At 38.6% G+C, this 17,587-nt stretch overlaps 1 protein-coding gene across 2 annotated transcripts in view; it reads right to left on the minus strand.

Annotated features, from left to right (window-relative positions):
• Window positions 1-788: 788 nt before the first annotated feature.
• COL4A3 (collagen type IV alpha 3 chain) overlaps window positions 789-17,587 on the minus strand; it is a 129,538-nt gene continuing 112,739 nt past the window's right edge. For both annotated transcript variants that reach the window (XM_046644948.1, XM_046644947.1), the window contains exons 42-52: window positions 15,952-16,137; window positions 15,294-15,424; window positions 12,816-12,888; window positions 10,792-10,863; window positions 10,579-10,704; window positions 9,618-9,716; window positions 7,028-7,240; window positions 6,257-6,434; window positions 6,015-6,129; window positions 4,584-4,756; window positions 789-3,991 (exon numbers count right to left, since the gene is read on the minus strand). In XM_046644948.1, coding sequence (XP_046500904.1) covers window positions 3,907-3,991; window positions 4,584-4,756; window positions 6,015-6,129; window positions 6,257-6,434; window positions 7,028-7,240; window positions 9,618-9,716; window positions 10,579-10,704; window positions 10,792-10,863; window positions 12,816-12,888; window positions 15,294-15,424; window positions 15,952-16,137 — 1,451 coding nt within the window. In that variant the 3' untranslated portion in view covers window positions 789-3,906. The remainder of the gene's footprint in view (window positions 3,992-4,583; window positions 4,757-6,014; window positions 6,130-6,256; window positions 6,435-7,027; window positions 7,241-9,617; window positions 9,717-10,578; window positions 10,705-10,791; window positions 10,864-12,815; window positions 12,889-15,293; window positions 15,425-15,951; window positions 16,138-17,587) is intronic.

The raw sequence follows: 17,587 nt of genomic DNA on the forward strand, positions 1-17,587 counted from the left end.
TTACTGATTTGTAAAAACTCTTTAAACACTTCAATAGAAAATGAACAAAAATATGATTAGGCCCCTCGCACGAAAACAAAAACAAGTGTTAAGAAAAAATACTAATTTAAAAAAACAAATACTAATTAAAAGTGGTAAATGTTCAGCCTTACTGGTAATGAGCAAAATGTAGATTAAAACAAGATAGGCAAAATTGTAAAAGAAAACCAATACCCAGTATTGGTAAAAGCATAAGGAGATGAATGTTTTCATTACATTGTTGCTGCAGCTGGAAATTCTAACAACCTTCCCGGAGAGCGTTTTTCTGTATATATCAAAGGCCTAAGATTGTGTGAGTTCTGTGATTTTGTAAGTCTCCGTCTAGAGATTTATCCTGAGGAAATAATTGCACAAGTGTGAAACGAAATATGTATAATATGTTCATAATAAAACTAGATTGTGTCCATCAGTTGGGGATTCATTGACTTATGTAGTAAATCCATGAAAATAATGATTAGTTCTTATCTATTGATATGAAAATATGTCCACAGCATATTAAGTTTTAAAAAATCTGTTTCAAAACAGCATGCTTTTATCTCACTTTTGTTTGAAAATATATTTACAGGAAAAGTTCTGGAAGGTATATACCTTAATTATCTTGGGTGAGGATAAGAGGTTAGATTATGGCAATTTTTATATTCTTCATAACTTCTGTATTGTTGTTTTTACAGTGAACATATATTGTGTTTACAATCCAAAAAAATAAATTTATTTCCATTTTGACAAAATAACACCAGATATAATTTTTTCAATTTTATTCTTAGACAACACAATAAAACATTATTTTAGCTGTAAATACAGAAATATTAGTACATTACAATATTGTAATTTTGTCAGAATATAATATAAAATATTCGATATATTTTAAATATATTTCATTTGGTTATAGAGTAAATTTTAAATTAAGTTTAGTAGCAGTAAGTTACATTTGATGCATAGAAAAATCTTTGTAAGTTAAATTAGCAATAAAAATTAAATTTAGCATTATTGTAATACTTTTATAAATAAGTTACTTAATAATGTTTGTCTTGCAAAAAAGAGACACCGCTGAGAAATCCATTATTGTAGCACACTGTGAAATTCCTAAGTTGGAGCCCCAAATGTAAAAGAAATAAATTATTTACATTTTATCTACAAAGTGAGATCTTCATAACATTATAAGCTACTCATAGGTACCTGGAAAGTAATGCACATGAGCTATGTTTTAATGCTCAGTCTGAGCAACTGTTAATATGGCTTCATTGGAATTTAAGATTTCAGCATCACTTGTCTTCCTCAGAAGTTCAACACTGATAGAGGGCAAGAGAAGGTGGGGCCTTAGGGACAAGCAAAGGCCAATCATTTGGCATTAGCACCAATCTAGGGCTTTTACTCATTACTTTTTAGTCAAATTAGATGACCTTTAGGTCATTTGTGACTATGGACTTGAAGGAGAGGCAGTGATGGAGCAATTGTAGCCAGCTGTACCTGGTAACTTTCTGTAGAATTGTTTCTTGGGTGTTTGCCTAGAGCAATTATTTTTCAGTCCTTAGAGTGCATTGGAAATCACCTGGAGGGCTTGTTAAGATGAATTTTCTGGCCCCAGAGCTTCTGATTCTGTAGATCTGAGATTGGCCCTGGAATCTGTACTTGTGACAAGTTCCCAGATGCTGCTGATGCTGCTGGGGCAGGGACCACACTCTGAGAACTACTGGTCTACAGAGGGTTTGTGGAGATCCGCTAGCCCTAGATGCCATTATAGTACAGTGGGGACAGTAGGATTATTTTTAGAGCAAAAATAGTAATAGTAGGTGAGTTTAAGGAAATAACCTAAGTAAAATGCACTTCTTAGTTTAAGTGTAAAAATGGCTTGACAGCAGTCGCGTGAGCCGTGAAGGATGCGGACCATGGTCAAAGTCTGTGCTGTCCCCTGGGGTCACATCTTCACTTACAAAGCAACTGAGGTTGAAGCAATAACCTGAATTTAAATATGAGCACCGCCAACTCCACCTTGGTGGATCAAGAAGCATCTTTAGAGCTTTGTCTCAGATGCCTGGCTTCTGAGACCCAGCAAATAGTGCTACCATCAAATATAAATGGTTTTTAATGTTTGGCAGATCTTTGTTTTCTTAACATTGTCCCGACCTCGGCTTCTGTGATGTCTAAGAGAAGCTAGAAGTCCTGGGCTCTCCCTGTGCACAGATCTTACTTTTAAACCTTTATTGAGGCCTGCTGAATTTGATGGTGAAATATAAGAACAGTGACAAAGGAGGAAAAGGAGGAAAGCAACTCAGATATGTGGGATTCGTAACAGAAACAATGAGTTACATTTTCTAGGATATTAGATCAGAAACAAGTCACTCGTTTTTTGTTCTCTTCGTATCTCTATAATTTAGCACAGTGCCTGGGGCATGGCTTGGCACTAAATAAAATGCTTGTTAAGTTGGATTAAGTAACTTGGGAATGTATCAACACACTGAAAAGCAAGGTTTAAGACATACAGCTGCCAAGCTCTACAATTTGTACATTAAGATTTTTTTTTTTTTAAGATTTTATTTTCTCCTTTTTCTCTCCAAAGCCCCCGGTACATAGTTGTATATTCTTCGTTGTGGGTTCTTCTAGTTGTGGTATGTGGGACGCTGCCTCAGCGTGGTTTGATGAGCAGTGCCGTGTCCGCGCCCAGGATTCGAACCAACGAAACACTGGGCCGCCTGCAGCGGAGCGCGCGAACTTAACCACTCGGCCACGGGGCCAGCCCCTGTACATTAAGATTTTTACACAGTGGACTCTTTCAATATGGTTTGTAAGAATATGTAACATAAAAAACCATGTTTTTACAAAGGAAGAATTAGAGAAGTAACAAGGAAATTAATCTCTAAGTACCCAGGTTAAATGGAATATTTAGAGCAAAGGAAAAATATTCTGAGCCTGATTAGCAGACAAATGCCGTAAGTTCTTTCATGGATTACTGAACTACTCAAATATATGTAAGGTATGCACCAACATTGATAGAGATGGGGATAAAGTGCAGCTCTAATAAGTTGTGTCCTTGTTCTTTGTGTGGGTGTGCTGGTAAAAGAGAAGTTAAGGTCAGACACGTTTCAGAGTATGTGTGTAAAAATATCCTACTAAAATTAATTCACTAAGCCTGAAAATTGTATCTACTTTGAATACAAGTAGGCTATATTGCTGCAGTGAAATGGTTTCCATGGACAAACAAAAAAAATCTTAAAAAAACAAAACCATACAGGATTTCCAAGGCTGTTATGATTCCATTTGGGGAACCTCCATTTGGCGTTAGTCTCAGGCATGTTTAACAGAGCCCTAGAAAATCCAAGAACCTCACTTCAGTTCTGGTTCCCTCAGGCCTTCGATTACTCAACAGGTCTGAGAGTCCAGTTCCGTCCATGATGCTCTAGGACTCCACTTGCCTCTATCTCCTTTCCTACCCAGGGTCTAGAGGTTCAGGAAGTGGGTGGTGGCGCAATCTAAAACTGATTTAGTCTCCCTGAGTCTCAAAGACTGGAATAGAAGGGGGCAGATCTTGGGGCCCAGGGGACCAAATAGCTCTTCACTTGTAGCATCATACTTTATACAATCACCATTTGGACAGTGCACTGGATACAAGTGGAATACCATTTCAGTGATATTTTGTGAAAAGTCTGGGGCTTTACCATAGGGAACTTTGAAACAGCACAGATTTAGAGATCAGGATCACAGAACCAACAGAAATGTTTTGTTGTGTGGGGAAACAAATAGAAACTTTGTACTAAGCCATCATAGAGTGATATTGTTTGTTTGGAGAAAAATACCTAAATAAATGTGTATTCTGCATCATTACTTGGTTATTTAGGATCAAAAATAACAGTTCTATTTCTTTTTATTTCTTCAAAGTCTTCTCTTCATGCACACTTGACAGCGACTTATTATCTTTTCTAACTCCCCAGCTTTCACAGTTGATGGAATAGGTTTTCTGAAATAGAAAACAAACAAAAAAAAAACACAAACAAAAATCTCATCAATTTATAGATAAAGAGGGAATACTTGCGGGGTTTGAGTTTTATTAATGAATACTGTAGTCATTTAAACTTCCTTACAAGAGGTATATTTCTGAAGAGGTATATATGTCAACATTTTATAATTTTAGTTGTATTTCTGCCTTGGTGCAAACTTACAGATCATCTTTTTAATAATAAGAACTACCTCCACCTTATAAATAGTCTGTATTACAAGTCTTTCAATATAGTAAATTAAGATCAGGAGATCACTTAGTAGTTTTATTCAGTAATTTACTATACATTCATATATAAATATTAAATATATTCGATAATGACAAAAATCATGTTTATTTGCCTTTATTGGTACAGTGGTACAAAACTGTGGCTACTTGTTGACTCTAGAACACTCATAAATTGGGAGTGCCGAGCTAAACAGGATTTTATTGGCATGGGGAGATTTTTAAAATGTGAGTACATCAACACACAGATAATGGAAGTCTAACATCGGCAACCTTTGACTAGTTCCTTGATTGAGTCATCAAATTAAACTTGACTTTGAAGAGTTACCTGAACATTCTTGCTGGGTTTAATGAAGCCAACCAGAAACTGTAGGAATTTGAATAGTAGTTGCACGTTCCTCTTCCGTGACATTCTATAAATGGACTGGCTCGGAATTCCTCCAGGCAGGATCCGGGAGATGCCAGTGCTTGCCCAGCGCCCTCAGAACCTGCACTTGTAAACTATCACAATAGAAATATTTGAATAAGAATTCTGTGCATGGCATTCAAATTTTCAATGCTCTACTTTGTGTGTGTGTGTAATAGAAAACAATAAGGAAAAAAAACCCAAAGCATGAGTTAAACTTCTTATGCTTCTTTACCCAGATATGCTAATATTCCAGGTACCTTACAGGTTGAGGTATAGTCATCAAAATGAAAAAAAAGCTGTTTCTTCTGCCTAGAGTGCTCCTTTCCCCCAGGTCTGACTAGCTCTTTCTTGTCATTCAGGGACCTACTTGAATATAACCCCCAAAAGGCTTTCCTTGACCTATTCCATGTCACACTCTCTCCCTTTATCTTGCCTTATTTCCTTCATAGGACTGATTATCATCTGAACTCATTACTGTTATTGTTATTTTGTCTTCTTGCTTGAGAATATAGAGGATATAGACTAGGAACTTTGGCTCACTGTTGGTGTCCATAGTGCTCAGAATACTCATGGCACATAGTAGGTGTTCAATAAATATGTGCTGAGTTAGTGATTGAATGAATGGACATCTGTGGGTAAGGAAGGATTCCCCCCATAATACATAACATAATGTATTATGATACATCATAATATATTATAAATGATGCTATACAGAATATGAATGACCGCTAACCACATACGTGCAGCTGTCATAATCACAGAGGATCAGTCCATAGATTTCCTCATTTAGTACTTAAATCTGGGGAACTTTTCTTTAAAAGGCTGTTTCTGTTAGTTCCCATCTCTATGTGAACTTCAAAAGGACGCAGTATAAGGCATAATGGTTTCGGAGCAGACAGATTCGATTTCAGATCCTAGCTTGACCATTTACTAGTTGTGAAACCTTGGGGAAATTACTTCATTCTTATTTGTAAAACTGTAGATGATAGAAACTACCTTGCAGAGTTTTCATAAGGATTATGGAGGATCTAAATAAAACAGCTGCCACATTAAAGGCATAGGCATTCTATTGTCAATATGGTAGCTACTATTCACCTAAATGTCTTATATAGAATTTGCGGATAATCTCCTCCTAAGAAGACTATTTTTAAATGCTCCATTATTTACCAAAAACAACTTATTTAAAGTAAGAAAAAATATATATTTTCAGATTTTTCAAGTAAATGTCCATGGAATATTGTGCATATTGATGTCAGGCAGCGTTATTCCTGGGGGCCACATTTCACCCAGCCCAATGTAAAATTCTATGGGTAATCTTTACTATGAATTTGCTGTTCCTTTTCTTCTTACCATGATGAAAGAGAATCCTTTCCAGAGAGAAATCCAGCCATGGGGACATGGGGGAATGTCAGTGGTTTGGCTGTGAATGGCTACGGCAATCGCAGGACCTTCACAGACAGTGCACCTGTCACGTGAAACAAAGAATATGGTGGCATCGCCACTTTCTGCACCATGATGTGCTGCCTTACATTCCATTACAAATGAAGTCATTCACCTGGTCCCATCACAAAACTAAGGGATTGGATTTTTACCTGCTAATATAAGGCTCCAGGGCCCTGCCAGTAATTGGAGCCATGTCCATTGGCATCAGTGCTGGTGTTGACAGCCAGTATGAATAATCGTTTCGCGATGCGAAATTACATACATTGTTGATGTTACAGAATAAGAATGGCATTGTGGTAAATCGCTGCAGGCAGCTGCCAAGAGCTCCTAATAAAACATCAGACTGGGTATCACTTTGAGTAAATTAAAATTATTTTGAGTATCATTACTAGATAGAGGCTAATCAAAACATAACCTATGGCAAAAGCTGGAGAAAAACAACACAAAAGAGTTATTTGAAAAATGTATTATGGAAAAGTTTTAAAAATGATAGAAATCAAAGCTCTAATAGACAACTCCTCTTTCCCCCACCCTTACTACTTCCTGTGGCCATTTCTAATCAGTCAATTGAAGAAATGTCTTTGCTTCAAGGTATTCCCTGTTCTTAATATGTCTATAATGGCTAATGACCAGACAGAGCTTTAGAAAAGATGTTACTTTTAAGATTAAAAAGCAGAGCGGTGATTTAAGTGAAAATGTTTTGCGTTGAACAGGATGAGCTAGACTGGCATTTGCAGGCAAGCCTCATTCCAGACCTCTACATTCCAGAATGAAAATTAGACATTAGGCCAACGTGGTTTTATTTGCTCTCTTTAAAAAGTGGCTGTAAGATACTCAAGGTTGTTTACACTTAACTTCAGAGAGAGGTGCCATAAAATTTACAATAACAAAGTGACTGGAAACTAGGGCTGGGACATTACCCAGGTCTTGTCCATGGGCTTGTTCATTTCCTTGTATAAAGAGAAGAGAAAACCCACTATAGAGCGGCTCCGTCCCTTCCGGACAGGAAGGAATCGCGGTGGTCTGACTATGCCGGGTGAAGATGAAGCCTCTCATTGCTGCTCCGGTAGCAGGTGCTCCAGAGAACCCAGGTTTCCCCTTCAAACCTGGCGGTCCGTCTGACCCGGGTGGTCCTTTAAAAAGCACGTTATATGTGTTACAACACAAACGAAACCTCAAACTTGCTTTCCCAAAGTACTAATTTATATGTTCATGTATATCAGTTAAGCCTCAAATTCAGAAAGGCGTCCTAAAGAAGAATGGCTTATAAAATGGCCCAACAATATTAATAAATGTTGGCTATTTTATCACACAATACCTCTGATTATAGGTATTTGTGTATATGAGTTTTTTGGGATCGGGTCTTCTTTATCTTTGTATTCCCCTGTGGTGCCTAGCACAGCGGTCTGTATCTGGTAGGTCTTATGTACATCTTTTATGAATAAATGAATGTATCCTCCTCCCGTGTGGGGAAACAAGAAGTCAAATATCTATAATCTGAAAGTCTATTCAAGTCGTTAATAAAAAATTACATATGCTTTTGATAAATTCAGTAAACAATCATGGAAAACACTAAAAGTTACTTTTAAAGGTGCAAACTTCAAGAAAGTTTTTGATCCATTAGTAAGGCAAATAAGAAAAGACTTTTTATTTTTGACTGTGATAGGGTTCTTTTATTTACATGAGTTAAAACAAAAATAGTCGTTTTTATACTTTTTTTTCTCTGCACTTGGAGTAGGCTGATACACATTTGTCGCTTTCTAAATAAGGACCAGTGAGCTATCCTTTCTCTCCTTCCTCCTGTTCCTCCCTCTCCTTCTCTTCATCAAATAGCCAGTATTTATGATACTGGCACTGGCTACCACACGCCAGACCCCTAAGCCGTTTCCGCTGCCACTGCACCCTGACCTTCACCCCAACACAACTTGGGTTGCGGTCCTTTAAGGTCCTAAGGAAATGCAGAGAAGGCAGAGACTTGTATTTTTGACCTGCTAAGTCAAGGGAGGTATCGTTGTTGCCCACAACCAACTGTGCCATGGAGTCAGGAGATGCGGCAGTTTAGACCCAGCTCAGAGGTCAATGATTTTCACAAGGATTTGTTAAAGCCCCAATATTATATTTTTTCAGTCTCCCCACCCATTTCTATCTTCTCTAGGGGCCTTGGCTTATTCTTTGAAATAAAAAAATAGGCCATATCCAAATTCTTCAAAGTCTCCTGTCTTACATGAAAAGTCCGAATTTGCCAGGTTTTTAATATATCAGATATATTCTTCACTTCTCCTAACATCTACCCTCAGTCCCAGGGGGTTACAAGTGGCTCCAAGCAAAAGGTGTGTCTAGGTCTCTGCACAGGAATTGTGAAGTGATTAGCTGAGCATGACAGGAACTGGAGTGAGCTATTGTACAAATATGCATGATCCAGCAGGATATTCTGACTTTCCAAGAAAGAGGCGAAGGCTCTTTGACCGATGCTATTTGACTCTTAGATCCCTTTATCATTCTTATGAAGCCTTTATAGCATTAGGACTAACTCTGTCTACTTGCTAATAATTCTCAACACAATTTGTATTGTAGTACTCTAGCTCTTGTTGTGGCCCCATTCTGAAACCCAGACTTGGTCTGTAAAGTTTTAAAATTAATAGAATTACTAGTGAGAGCTTTGTTTTTTCTCACTTTGGAAAACATATTTTAAAGACAGTTGAATGATTAATAGTGCTCTAAATGCACTTATGACAATACTAAATCATGAGTGATTATGCAATATTATAATTAATATTATTAGCATTATATTTGAATTTTTAAAGATTTAAATCTCTAGTCTTTAAAGTTTTATTACAGTAGATCTAGTCATATGTTCACAAATTGGGAAATCACATTTAGAAGTTTTTCTTACTTTCACAAAGTCAGCAAAACTAAAAGATAAGATTTGGATATCTAGGTTTCTTCTAGAAGGTGCTTTTGAAACTTTTGCGTAAGGCAGATTTTGATCCAGGTGTGTCAAGTTGACACATATAGCTTATGTTCAGACTGAAATATTTGAGGTCCTTTTTCAGGATTCACATGAGTTGTTGAGTTGTATGCAAGAATGATGTAGTTAAAAGTCGGCTTTCCTAAGTAAGGACACTAAATTTCTCTTCTATTCATATCGAGATAATAGTTTACTAGCTATGTACTTATGTGCCACTCCTCTAAGTAGATATTAACCAAGTATGCCTATAAAACAGTATTGGCCTTTCCGAAAATAGAATTAGTGCTTCCTTAGGTTTATTTGTCCTCAGGCTAAAAGTTTGGAGTACATCTGCCCAGTTAAAAGATAGGAAGAATGGTGTATTCCAATAACTCTTGATTTTTCATCTTCTTTCAAATGAACATTTTGCCCCTGGCTTTTAGCCTGATCTAAACAACACGAACTGTAAGACCTAGCTTACTCTTGTTGTCACATACTCAAACAGGACTTCTCTGTAGATAGAGAACCCCTTACCAAAGGAAACAAGCCGGCTGTTTGTTTACCTGGCTCTCCTTTACAACCTTTGTCACCTTTTTCTCCAGGTGGTCCAGGAGTTCCTGGTTTTCCATCCTTGCCTGGTTTACCTCTTGGCCCACAGGGTCCTAGGCAAATAACCAACACTGTATTGAATGGTTCACATAGCATAAAAAGTAGGGTGACCAACCATCCCAGTTTACCTGGGACTTCCCCAGTTTCAGCAATGGAAGTCCTGCAAACGGAGCAGACCCTCAGCCTCGGGCAAACTGGGACAGTTGGTCATCAACTTGTTACACCCTGCTTCCCAGGAAAAAAAAAGACCCTCAAAAATGAACTAGGAGTATATGAAATACACCAATTTAAAATTGTGCTGCCACTTTGATTTATGCTGTGCCAGAATTTGCTGTGCCTTTGTATTGATTGAAGTAATATCTCATCTCCCAGATGATTCAGGCAAACTTAGGACATAACAATTCATTCAGCAGTCTATTACAATATGCCAAGCTATACAAAGGGATTAGTTCAATTTCCATACACCTATATTTTGAAAATATTTTGTAATAGTAAGCATGCATTTGCATTGACTGCTCTTCCAAGTGCTGTACGAAGTGTTAGAAAAGTATAAATACATACAACTCAGATTTATTCAGGCAATCATTTAGGAATAGTCAGAACTCTAAGATTGACAGTTGTCAGAGAAGATAGACATAATACTCTTACCTTATGGAAAAAAAGGAAACCATAAGTGCCCTAACGTATATTTCCTCAAGTTTATACTATGCACAACAGTTTCATTCGATTCAATAGATCCCAAGGTCTTTTATTTGCTGATCAAGAGTAAAATGAGCTCAATCCTAAAGCTGATTGTAAAAAACACTATAATGTTTAACATTTTCTGTGAAGTTGTAGTTTGCTTCCAAAGCACTTTACAAGTATTTTGGTTCAACCACTTCCTAGTGATCGAAGTCAATGCTGCCAGTCCCACACCTGGCTTTCCCGGTGGCCCCAGGGGCCCAGGTTCTCCTTGCATTCCTGGTTCTCCAACTAGGCCAGGTGGCCCTGGGCTTCCTGGAAGGGAGATGATCTGAACTGTGCCAGGGTCTCCATGTGCACCTATTGACATGAACATAAGAAGATGATGGCTTCACTGATGAGTTACCCTTTCTTCATGGAGAGCAGTACTAGGGAAATAATATTTACCGGGTGGTCCTTTTGGCCCAGGTCGCCCTGGAGGCCCAGTTGATCCCAGAAATCCTGGATTACCCTTCTCACCTTAAAAAAAAAAAAAAAAAAGCAGTATGATTCCACTTAGAACAATGGGTTTCCTAGCTCTTCAGGATGATGATCAACTCCAAGGATAGATACTGGAAGGTATGACTGGAGGTTATGAGCTTTATGACAATGGCTACAAGTTAATTATATTCACATGGGTTTTGGCATTTTATTTGGACCCAATCAGTCATGTTAAAATGAAGAAATATATTCTAGAAGTAGGCATTAAGAACTTGTATTTTAGCACTGAAAGGGAAGAGTTCCTAAGAGTTCACTTTTTAAGTTCAGAAACCAATTCAGTTTCATATTTAAGGTAAAATATGAAGTCACATTAAAGTCTATTTTAGCACCTCCTGGTGAATTATACTGCTTGGTTATCGTAGTTCCTTAGCTAATTACTCTTGGTTTACTAATAGCCCAAAGTTAGTTATGTTAGGAACTGTCATGAGCACATCTAGAATATATGCTTTGATATAAACTAACAAAGTGGTAAGATTTCTCTCCCAAACTGTCTTTGACGTGAATAAATGCCAAGAACCATTGATTTGGAGAAATACTCTCTTTTAAAGAATCTTGAGATAATGTAGACATTACATCTGATGACTTAGAGACTTTAATGCTATATATAATATTAATAGAAGAAGGACAATAAAACAATTATAGTGCCAGGAGTTACTGGCAACTACACTATAAATTATCTACTTGGTAGCAGAACTTGAGGAAGATGTTAATATTTACTTCTGTATACCAGAAGAAGCCCAAATATTTTTCCTTTGGAGATAAAAAAAATTCCAAATAAAGTGCAAACTCATCAGTAGTGCCAGCTGATGGATGATCTCCTTCTGAAAGCTAAGAGAGTAGTTGAGTGTGTTTCATGGAACTTATTTTAAAAGAACTGATTTTACGAATCTCCCCTCTAAATACATACCTCTAAATATTTCACCAGAATATTTCTTTCTTTCGTGATGCCTTTATATAATTTTACAAATCTTAGATATTTCTATTCTGAGACTTAGGGGAGTGACAGGTGGTACCCATTTTTCCCAGGCTGCCTGCCAGTATTCACCCACCCAGTGTCTAGTGGGAGTCCTCAGAATCACTTGCTTTGAGTTATTTTTGTCTAGTTTGCTCCTTGAAGTGTCAGTGGTTGAAAATGTTGAAAAGGACCTCTCTGTCAACACCACCTTGTCCTCCTTTGGACCAGGAAAAGGTCTTCCTTCATAAAAATGTGATGTCCACTTTGGATACACTTATTATTTACCATCTCTATCGTCTATGATAATAGGTTCCCTGCCATACAAAAACAGTACCAGACAATTTAACTATGTAAGACAACGAATCTATATTCAAAACTTTATTTAAGGTCGTAGTGCGCTTATGGAAGACTTGGGAATTATTTTCTGAAGCCTGAAGTTTAAATTAATGTGTGTGAATATTTTAAACTTAAAAACTCCAAAATTATAGGTTTTACTCTGATTAAAAATATAATACATGTGCCCCATAAAAAAAAAATGCTTAAATCAGCATATAAAAATTTACTTACCCTCCTCACTAACAGTTTGGTGAATAGTCTTTTAGATCATTCAGCTTTTTGAAATGATAAAAGTAACATGTGTACATGGTAAAATAAATAATTCAAAACAATATTGTTGACACTGATGTCATTCCCCATCCCCCAACGCAGCACACATGACTACCCTGAAAGGTAACCACTTTAAACTGTTTCTGGTTTTCATTTTTCTATAGTCTCCATCCTTCAGGGATGGTTTTGATTTTTAAGCCCCCTGGGGTTGAGTGCTGGTGGTCTTCCTTCTTCACTCATACAGAGGTCTTGCTTGTATTAACCACACTGCTTGTGGTGACTGTGGGAGTTGAGTAAACATTTGTGTACCCTAATATGTGAACCATCATCATTATGTTTGCCTCCACAGAGCATTGCACAAAAACAATACCTCTCATGCCTGGAAATCCGTGGAATCCAGGATCGCCTTGGAGCCCTGGGTGACCTGGGGTACCTGGTGGTCCCTATTTTTCCAAGAAAAGAGAGCAGAACCACAAACTTTAAAAATCACAATACTCCCAGCAGGTTTTTAAAAAAACAGATATAATATTATGTTGGATCAGAATGAGCTGAAGTTGACAGATAGCATTTTTTCCTTTCAATCCTACGTTTCACCTCCTATAATTCCTCTGCCACCTAGACCTCTCCTTAGAACTATTATTTCCAATAAAAAGAAGTAAAAGCTACCCATAAGCCTAAGAGCAAACATACCTTCTGATGTTAATGTATGTTGTGTGAGTGTTGGATACAACTGGATATTCTCTATCCTACATGGATACAGAGTATTTGGAGATCTTTCAGGAAGAGCAGACACCAGACTGCCAGAATGAAGATTATAATTTGTATTTGTAATTATTGCAAAGACAAGAGTCATAGCACCCACCAACATTCTAACTAAGCTGGTGAAGTTATAAATTACTCCTAGTCAGGGTGGTAGAAGTAAAGTGTCCAGGGATGGGAGCATGAAGGAGTTGTCAGGGGAGTTTTGACAGGTGCTTTTGACAAGGATGCAATGATTTGACCGGGAGGAGATACTCCCTCCTTATGAGGCTTACACTAATTGCTCTTGTAGCCATGAGATGCTCAAATGAGGCCATAGGAGAAGAGGGGAGGGAGTAGGGCTTCTGAAAAGAGCGGTATGTCAGAATGTATGTTAAATCTACTCTTATACTGTCCATATGAATCGAGACAGAATGCTAGTACTTGAACATAATGAAAAATGGTCATTGAAAAATGCTAAGAATAACAAAACTGGCCTTTGTGCCAGCTGTCTTTGGAGCAAGAAGACCAATGAAGGAATAGTCCTGTTGCTTGGATAAGGTGGCGTGAAGTTAAAAAAGGAGGGAGAGAAACAGAAGCATCTGATCAAGGACTTTCAGGCTTCTGAGACCTGGCCTTTTCTCCTACCGTAACTGGGGAGGAGGCCCAGTGCCAGGCACAGCCCTTGGTTGGGGAGAGAGCTCTTCCGTGCAAGGACAGAGCTGTTAAGGGCACCAAGCCAGTTTAGACATCCATCAAGAAGAATTATCTTTCAAATGCAAATGTAGAAACCTAGACTGACCTCGGAAGCACCTGAGAATTTAAGAGAGGTCACATTTCCATACCAGACTTTCCACATCCCAGTGTCCTTGGAAAGACTTTCAATGTGATCATGGGATCAGTGTCTGCCACTTTGAAAGAATCATGGAGAACATGAGAGATACCTAAGACTGGAGATGGGCAAGTATCTCATTTAAAAAAAAAGTTTTAAAAAGGTAGATTTTCAAAACCAAATACCAGGAGACCCTAAGAGAGCTTAACATGATTCCTGACAATAAGCCTTGCCAAAGTACTTCATTACCCATCATTGATGAAAATGCAAAACAATATGACATAACTCTGATTTCCTCATCAGGCTCCAAGAAGTTAGTATTAAAAGAGGAATCAGGCCTTTCAAATATGCTGCTAAGAGAAACCTAGGGAAGATGGCCAAGGTGTTGAGTAAGAGACTGTGAAATGAGACCTTAATAGGCTGGGAGCATGGGCCTAAATGAACCAGATGACCTCTAAGAAAGACAAATGTGAAACTTCTGTACCTAAGTCACAAATAAGCAAATAGACAAGACAAGAAACAGTGGAAAAAACTGAGAAGCAAGTCATGAGGAAAAGGCACGTGGACTTTTGTTGACCATAAACTCAATGTGTGACAACAACATGGTGACATGGCAGCCAAACAGCCCATGTGGAATTTCAGGTTGGATTATAAAAAAGAGATGTGCAGGCCAGTGCGACTCTTCCATCTGCTAGCCCCTGCATGGCATACTGAGTGCTTCCTCCTGGAGGGTGTTTGTCCCAGGGGCTGCATTTTTAAGGGAGATATTGACAAACTAGGATATATTCAGAGTAGAGGCAGAGTTGATGAAGGTTAAATTGAATTTGAAAAAAACAAGTATTTGTTGAGTGAAGAAATGCTCAGCAGGAAATGGCAGCTATTCACAAACACTGGAAAGTATGTTGTGGGGAGAACATAAATAGACATTTAGGGGATGGCACAGATAACTTCAAAAGCGTATTAATAGAGAAAAATGATGTTGTCATCTAGAGTGTTCCCAAACGCCTAGGTGTTTTTTTGGAGATTCCATCACTGGAGTTGTTCAGAGTCTAAACAAGAAGAAGTCAGGAACCACATAGAGAGGGGTCCCCTGTTAGAGGCCAAATCTGTCCAACTCTTAAGATTCTTCGATTCTTTGAAACTTCTGAACTCTGTCTTCCCTTGGGTGTGCTGCACAGAAGCATCACAAATGGGAAATTTTTGTTGCCTCTGGGTACATCTGATCCTGGCAATCGACTTAGAAGAAGATAAGAAGTCAAAATGATTTTCCACACTTACCGGATGACCCGGTGGCCCCATGTCTCCTACAGTTCCAGGCGGACCTCTTGAGCCAGGCCTGCCCATAAATCCCTTGTCTCCTTTTATGCCTTCTGTGTGACTCCCCGGAGGTCCAGGGGGACCAGGCTCACCTGAATTCACAGACAGCCTGTTAGTATTGCCCGTCAGGGAGCTGGGCAGGGTCTGTCAGTGATTCTTTGGAGCAAAGCACAAAGCCTGCACCTTACGGTCACCCCGAACATTCTCTCCCCTGCGGGCTGTGATGGGATTGTGGTAAAGATGGAATGAGATGATGCCAGTGAAGACCCTGGCACAAGGCAGGAACTGTTTCTCCCTGATGGAGGGCTGTCAGAGCAGGGTCTGTGCCTAACCCAGCACCTGACACCTAGTGGGAGCTCAGTAGATACCGGTGAATGGAAGCATCTCCCTCTTTTAGGCTCATTAATCTGGTTTTTACTAATTTTTCAAACAGGCCCCTCTGCTTCAACAACACCAACAGCTTTATCACACTCTGTGTGAGAACAGGTGGGTATGGGAGGATGGAGAAGACCAGAGGGAAAAAAAGGAAGCAACAAGGTCACACAAGGGGAAAGTTGAAGGCCTCTGATGTCAAACATTATTTGCCTTCTTTTATCTTATTTAAAAGTAGACCATTTACCTGGGTTTCCTTGGAAGCCTGGTGGGCCTTGATTTCCTTTTTGGCCGGGGATGACTGCACCAGGAAAACCTGGGGGCCCTGGGGGTCCTGTCATGCCAATGGGACCTTGTGGCCCCACATCTCCCACTGTCCCTTTTCTGCCAGGGAGACCGGGCAAGCCTGGAGCTCCCCTGTCTCCTTTGGCTCCTGAAAACAAAAAGGTTTGATAAGTTTCTGTAATGCTCCTATACTTGGAGTTACAGTTTGTGATTATCTCTAATAATGTAGACGCTTTGCTTAAAGGTGTTAAGATTCACAATGTATTTTTTAAAAAGAGGCTGGTAGATGAAATACAAGTCTACAAGAACTGAGTCTCACTTCTGCCTCCTGTAATCGTTTGATCATATCAAACTCACGTCACTCTCACAAGTCTCAGTTTTCTTATTTTAAAAATGAAGGTAATGCCTGACGTAGGTCAGTTCTTTAAGGATCCGGTGAGATAAGAAACAGATGGGAAAGCGTGGTGTGAACTCTAAAGTGTTCTGTAAATGTAAGCCACTGTTACTATTATCTGATGAACTTTGGAACATTATTTAATCACTGATAATTTGTTAGAACATCAAAAGCTAAACTTCACGGCGCTGATTTGTGCATTTGAAGTGTTGCCCAGCTAAACCCCGCAAAAGGAACAACAAAGTTGCCATCCTTATTCTGTCCTCTGGTTACTTCTCCCTCATAACACAAACCCTAGTCTGGAAGGGACGAATGTGGCAGAAAGTTTGTATTTACCAAAGAAGACCCCTAAAAGCTCACAAGTGAATACTAATTTTTTCATCTCAGAGAATCTTCAAGAAATTGTGCTTTGACATTCATGAATGGAAAATGTTGTATGAATTGAAAATAATCTCTCCCTCCTCTCTCCCATCTCGGTGTTATTCTAGAAATGGTAAATGGCACGAAGACAGAAGACAGATGAGAGGAAAAAGAAGGAAAAGTGAGGATGAGGCTGGTGGCACAGGGGAAGGGCTGGGGAAATTATTATGTGGGCAAGACTTAGAGTGATGATGAAAATAAAATTGATGAATATTCAATATCTAGCCCTTTGTCTCTCATGTTCTTTAGCTTTTTGTGCCTGGAATTTATGCTTTTAAAAGAAAGTGTTTAGCTCAGCAAGCCATACTGTGGTGGCAACCCACCTATGAAATAGAGGAACATTGGCAGAGATGTTAGCTCAGGAACAATCTTCCTCACCAAAAGGAAAAAAAAAAAAGTGTTTAGATGATTTCAGCTCACTTCAAACTCTGAAATGCTGTATTTGTACAACAGGGTCTGGCAGTGGTCTCAGGAACCAGGATCCATGTCCATGATGATGCTTCCTTGTTTTATGATATGATTTCTTTTTAGGATTTGGGAGAATTAAGACTAATTAAAAGAATTCATACCTTCTAAGTCTCAGTGAATTCTTCTCCATGTTTAGTTACCCTAGAGGGATTGAGGCGCATAATCATTTGCTTACATAATTAGGCTATTTGTTATTTTCTAAGGCTTTTTAACTTAAGGCATGATCATTTTCTATCAAATTTTATTTCCAATTCAATGCTAAAGTGTTCTCATTCCAAATGATTAAAGTATGAGCTTAGCCTAGGAAAATGAACAG

Source organism: Equus quagga, chromosome 17, assembly GCF_021613505.1.
Source record: "Equus quagga isolate Etosha38 chromosome 17, UCLA_HA_Equagga_1.0, whole genome shotgun sequence".
Classification (NCBI taxonomy): Eukaryota; Metazoa; Chordata; class Mammalia; order Perissodactyla; family Equidae; genus Equus; species Equus quagga.